A 5,144-nucleotide genomic window follows, 5' to 3' on the forward strand; every position below is an offset into this window, starting at 1 on the left:
GAGGTAGAATATAAAAACCGCTTAGAATGTTAAAACAATGTATTCTCTTTTTTGAATTTTTTACCGTCAACAGTATAATGAAGGTTTTCGGTGCTATTTTTATTCTTGGTAAATTCCTTTGCGTTGGGCTGGAAAGATACTTACGTTTAAATATTGTTTTTTTTACTATTGACAGTTATAAATTAAATTCAAAAAATTTAAATAAATTTTAAATTTAAGTTTAAATTCACTCAAGTCTATTTTTACTTTCAGAAAACCTAGGAAATGCAACGCTGGGCAAATGTCCTCCGAATCTAGTTTGCCCCACATTAAAAATTTGTTAAGTTTAAGAGGCATACCTAACAATTGTGTAGGTATATTGAAAGTATGTATTAATTGCATTGAAAGTTAAATGTGTTTCTTTTACCAAAGGAATTTTTCACAATTTTTTACTTTAATATTACTTTCTTACCGAACTTAGCACCGCAAACCCTATTATAAGAACGCTTTGTGATCTTCTTTTATAAGTGTTCCTTAACATTGAATAATTCGAATATTTAGGGGAACTCACTAAACTGTTAGGCTGTGTAATTTTTAAAACCAAATTTAAATATATATTTTATAATCTGGCTAAAGTAAAAAGATTTGGCGGGGGAAAATCGAGCTGCTTGCAGCCCTGGTGAACTCTTTTGTTATCGGTTATCGGCGGACAGCTGACTGGCGGCATTCCGAATTTATAAACAATTTGGAAAATTGCAATTTGCAAACCTTTTGGGCAAAATGGACTACGACTTCAAGATGAAAACGCAGATAGAGCGTACCAAAGTGGAGGACTTGTTCAACTACGAGGGCTGCAAGGTGGGGCGCGGAACCTACGGCCACGTCTACAAGGCCAAGTGGAAGGAGACGAGGTGAGCAGGTCACCTGGTGCTCCAAATAATTACCTTAATGTTTATTTCTTATCCCGCAGCGATGGCAAGGAGTACGCCTTGAAGCAGATCGACGGCACTGGGCTGTCCATGTCCGCCTGCCGCGAGATCGCGTTGCTGCGCGAACTGAAGCATCAGAACGTGATAACCCTAATCCGGGTTTTCCTGTCGCACAACGACCGCAAGGTGTTCCTGCTGATCGACTACGCGGAGCACGACCTCTGGCACATTATCAAGTTCCATAGGGCGGCCAAGGCCACAAAGAAGCAGGTGGTTGTGCCGCGGGGCATGGTGAAGAGCCTGCTGTACCAGATCCTGGATGGGATTCACTATCTGCACAGTAACTGGGTGTTGCATCGTGATCTGAAGCCTGCCAACATCCTGGTGATGGGCGATGGCAACGAGAGGGGTCGCGTCAAGATCGCCGACATGGGTTTCGCCCGTCTCTTCAATGCCCCGCTGAAACCCCTGGCAGATCTGGATCCGGTGGTGGTCACCTTTTGGTACCGCGCCCCGGAACTGCTGCTCGGAGCTCGTCACTACACCAAGGCCATCGATATCTGGGCTATTGGCTGCATTTTCGCCGAGCTGCTCACTTCGGAGCCTATCTTTCACTGCCGCCAGGAGGACATCAAGACCAGCAATCCGTATCACCACGATCAACTGGACCGCATCTTCAATGTGATGGGCTTTCCGCAGGACAAGGACTGGGAGGACATCAAGAAGATGCCGGAACATCACACGCTCACCAAGGACTTTAAGCGCTCCACCTACTCCACCTGTTCGCTGGCCAAATACATGGAAAGGCACAAAATCAAGCCGGACAGCAAGGCCTTCCACCTGCTGCAGAAGCTGCTGCTCATGGACCCCAACAAGCGCATCACCTCCGAACAGGCCATGCAGGACCAGTACTTCCAGGAGGAGCCGCTGCCCACGCAGGACGTGTTCGCCGGCTGCCCCATTCCGTATCCCAAGCGTGAGTTCCTCACCGACGACGATCAGGAGGATAAGACGGAAAACAAGCGCCAGCAGCAGCAACAGCAGCAGCAGCAGCAACAACAGCAGCAACAGCAACAACAACAGCAGCAAATGAACGCGGAACCGAATGCCAAAAGGGTTCGATTGTCTGGTCAGGGCAACCAGCAAGATTTCCACCACCAGCAGCAGCAGGCCCAGCAGCAACAACAACAACAGCAGCAGCAACAGATGATGTTCAATCAGCAGCAGAATTTCCAGCAGCGCTTTAACTGAAAGACTGATAAATGCAGCATTTTTTCTACCCCTCTCACAACTACTCCCTAGCCTTCTAAGTATTTAATGACTTTAGCGCGTAGCAAATACAAGCCAGTAAAGTGTAACATACGAAATTTAGAACTAGTCGCCACATTTCTCTATTGTTGATTCCTACCATGAAAATGGCCAGAAATTGGTTGGTGGTAGTGGCACTTGATTTTCACTTTGGCATTTTTGTTTGTGCAAAGTTATCCGTATTTTATGCACTTCGTAGATCGTTTTGGCCCAAGGACTGGAGGAATCGTTTATTTTCCTTGTATTATTCAATAGCCTTTATTACCAGAAGCATTTCCAAATTTCCCTTAAAAAACACAAAACTAAGCTTGAATGGTTTAAATTTGCGCGCCAGAAAACAGGGTGCTTCTAGGACGACCATAAATGTACTACAAGTAAGCAAAACGGCCACTCTAAAATGTCAGGTTGTTGTCCCCGCTCCGCCACTACATCAGCGAAGACACCTTTATGACTTTTTAGCTTTTGGCACATTTTTGGTTACTTTGCGGTCACACTGGTTGTTATTTATTAGAATATTTTTAACCGGATGCCATTTGTTTGCAAAAGAAATTAGGAAAGCGGTTAAGAGCAGTGGCTAGTACACCGCCAGAGCCAAATTCGACGTTACCAAAATTTGGAGCAACCCCACCCGGCTGGCGACCTCGAGGAGATCGTGGCCCTCGCCCGAAAACCAGCTGGCTGCCAAATTGAAGATTGAGGCGTAGATTGCACTCCAAATTGCAATTGCAATTGCAAGTTAACACACAAGTAAGTGGGGATTGGATGGAGTTGGTGGAGGATGTGGCGGAGGCGGAGGCCACCGGAGCCTTGGAGGGCCAACTGGGCGTTGCTGGGGGACTGGTGGCCATGCTGGCCACCCACTGGGCGGCGAGGGCGACCCCTCCAAGGGCACGAGGTGTTGCCGCGACCTGTGCCATTATAATCTGGCGAACGTCGCGAATCCAGTGCCTCTTCGGCTACTGCCGCCGTGATTCACGATTGTCCAGCAGCAGCGGCGGCAGTAATGGCAACAAAATCAACAGTGACTACCAACCGCCTGACGTAATTATGCGCGTGCCTTGACCGCAACTAAATCAAATTCTGGTCTTTGCCCGGTCCTACAGGTAACACAGATCCCCAGGATGCAAAACAATCAGAGCCCACAGCTACCCTGCAAGGGTATACTCAAGACTTCGCGCAGCTTCGACAAGTCGGGAGCCAGGTGAGCTCATCTTATAGCCCCCTTCTCACCCTTCTAACCATTTCCCCTCGAATAGTTTTCGCAAAAGTGCCAAGTTCGATGAGCTGAACGTGATGCAGACCTTCCATCCGGCCGACAAGGACTACGGACATATGAAAATCGATGAGCCCAAAACGCCTTACAACTACACCGAGTCCTATGGGGATAATAGGGACGAACTCGACACGGAGCTGCTCGTGGAGAAGTATGAGAAGTCTAAGCTCACACACTATAAACACTATCACCATATGCTTACTTGCTAAAGGACTGTCATAAGTTAGAGATTTGTAGAGTCTATTATAGCTCAATCAAAGGGTTTAGGTCAACAAACACACTTTCCACAAAATGCGTCTTTAGTTTCCAGATGACATTCATCTCATTTGAAAGCGTAATTGCTTAATTTTCCATCATTCACAGATTAAACAATGATAATGGTTGACATATGACATACTTACAGAATGTGACGCGAATAGAATGATTTTCCAATATCACTTTGCTTGGGAGGTATTCATAAGATTAAGATTTATAGTAAAACTTACATAGAAAAAAACAAAACAGTCATTTAGCAGGTAACCTTTATACATTCTACCAATCGCTAAACTTTACAATCCCTTGCAGACTCCGCATAGCGGCCAACACACAACAGTCGACGGAAAGCATCGAGGATGAGGGCTCCTCCGGCGACGACCAGCCCCTGAGCGAAGAGGAGCGACGTAAGTGCCATGAACCACTCAGATTCCGAACCTTTCTCATGTACTTGGGTTGCAGAACGACGGCGCGAATTTGAGCGACGTCGCAAGGCCCACTACCGCGAGTTCGAGGCCGTCAAGCTGGCACGGAAGCTGATCCAGGAGGAGGACGACGACGACGAGGACGAGGAGAAGGGCGCGGATAGCCGGCCCTCGGGCTCGGCACAGGGCGCTTCCACCTCCGGCCGCTTCGCGAGCAGTTCGGCGAAAAAGTCGGGCGCCAACGCCAGCGCCGACTCAGCCACATCCTCGTCCACCAGCGCCGGCCACACCATGGACCTGGAGCCATCAAACAACTAGAAGCAATATCAACCCATCAATCAATCACTAATGTTTACCTAGCGGACAATGGACGATTCCGAGGGCAGCTCATCCAAACCATGAACTAACGAAATTATATTATATCAAGTGCTGTGCGAGCGCCGAGTGAGAAGTGGATGCTGATTAGCTAAGTGGCGGGGAGCACTCGTGATTAATTGAATTTACCCAACTAAACACGAAAAACAAACCGTCGCCAAGGAGTATCGTCATCGAGTAGTGAACACAGCCGATAAGCCAATGCATTACTTGTTGCAAATTGATTTTACAACACAAAAACTGTGCACCTGATCGGAGAATTTGATTGTACGACAGCAAATATAATTATCGTATGCGTCTCAGCCGTAGCGTACTGTTGCAAATGTAGTTAAACAAAAAATGTCTTTTAAATTGATATCGATATGGCTACCCATTCAATTATGATCCAAGTCTCCCGTTCGCAGCATTTAATTTGATTGGATGCCGATGCCCAGTGCCACAGAAGGGAATTACTTGTTGTAACTAGCGTTGAAGTTGATTTGGCCTTACTTTTAGTTATTTATTAATACGATACTATTATGATTACTATTAAGTTTTAGCCATCGAATGCGAACGTTTCAATAAAGAGAGCCCAAAACCCAATGGAAAATAGTTCTTCAGTGG

General features: G+C 46.5%; 2 protein-coding genes across 3 annotated transcripts; both read left to right on the forward strand.

Annotated features, from left to right (window-relative positions):
• The first annotated feature begins 57 nt into the window (after nucleotides 1-57).
• On the forward strand, nucleotides 58-2,264 carry LOC119553178 (cyclin-dependent kinase 8). Its single transcript, XM_037863418.1, has 3 exons — nucleotides 58-108; nucleotides 253-890; nucleotides 950-2,264. The coding sequence occupies exons 2-3, from the start codon at nucleotides 760-762 to the stop codon at nucleotides 2,157-2,159; spliced, it is 1,341 nt and encodes a 446-aa protein (XP_037719346.1). The 5' UTR covers nucleotides 58-108; nucleotides 253-759; the 3' UTR covers nucleotides 2,160-2,264.
• Nucleotides 2,265-2,706: 442 nt separating this feature from the next.
• LOC119555615 (protein phosphatase inhibitor 2) lies at nucleotides 2,707-5,123 on the forward strand. 2 transcript variants are annotated; one of them, XM_037867134.1, is made up of 5 exons: nucleotides 2,707-2,963; nucleotides 3,320-3,417; nucleotides 3,473-3,640; nucleotides 4,054-4,148; nucleotides 4,204-5,123. In XM_037867134.1, the coding sequence occupies exons 2-5, from the start codon at nucleotides 3,338-3,340 to the stop codon at nucleotides 4,482-4,484; spliced, it is 624 nt and encodes a 207-aa protein (XP_037723062.1). In that variant the 5' UTR covers nucleotides 2,707-2,963; nucleotides 3,320-3,337; the 3' UTR covers nucleotides 4,485-5,123. The 2 variants fall into 2 exon arrangements, with proteins under 2 accessions (XP_037723062.1, XP_037723061.1); XM_037867133.1 differs by lacking the exon at nucleotides 2,707-2,963 and adding an exon at nucleotides 2,976-3,257.
• Nucleotides 5,124-5,144: the final 21 nt, after the last annotated feature.

The sequence above is a fragment of the Drosophila subpulchrella genome, chromosome 3L (assembly GCF_014743375.2).
Source record: "Drosophila subpulchrella strain 33 F10 #4 breed RU33 chromosome 3L, RU_Dsub_v1.1 Primary Assembly, whole genome shotgun sequence".
Classification (NCBI taxonomy): Eukaryota; Metazoa; Arthropoda; class Insecta; order Diptera; family Drosophilidae; genus Drosophila; species Drosophila subpulchrella.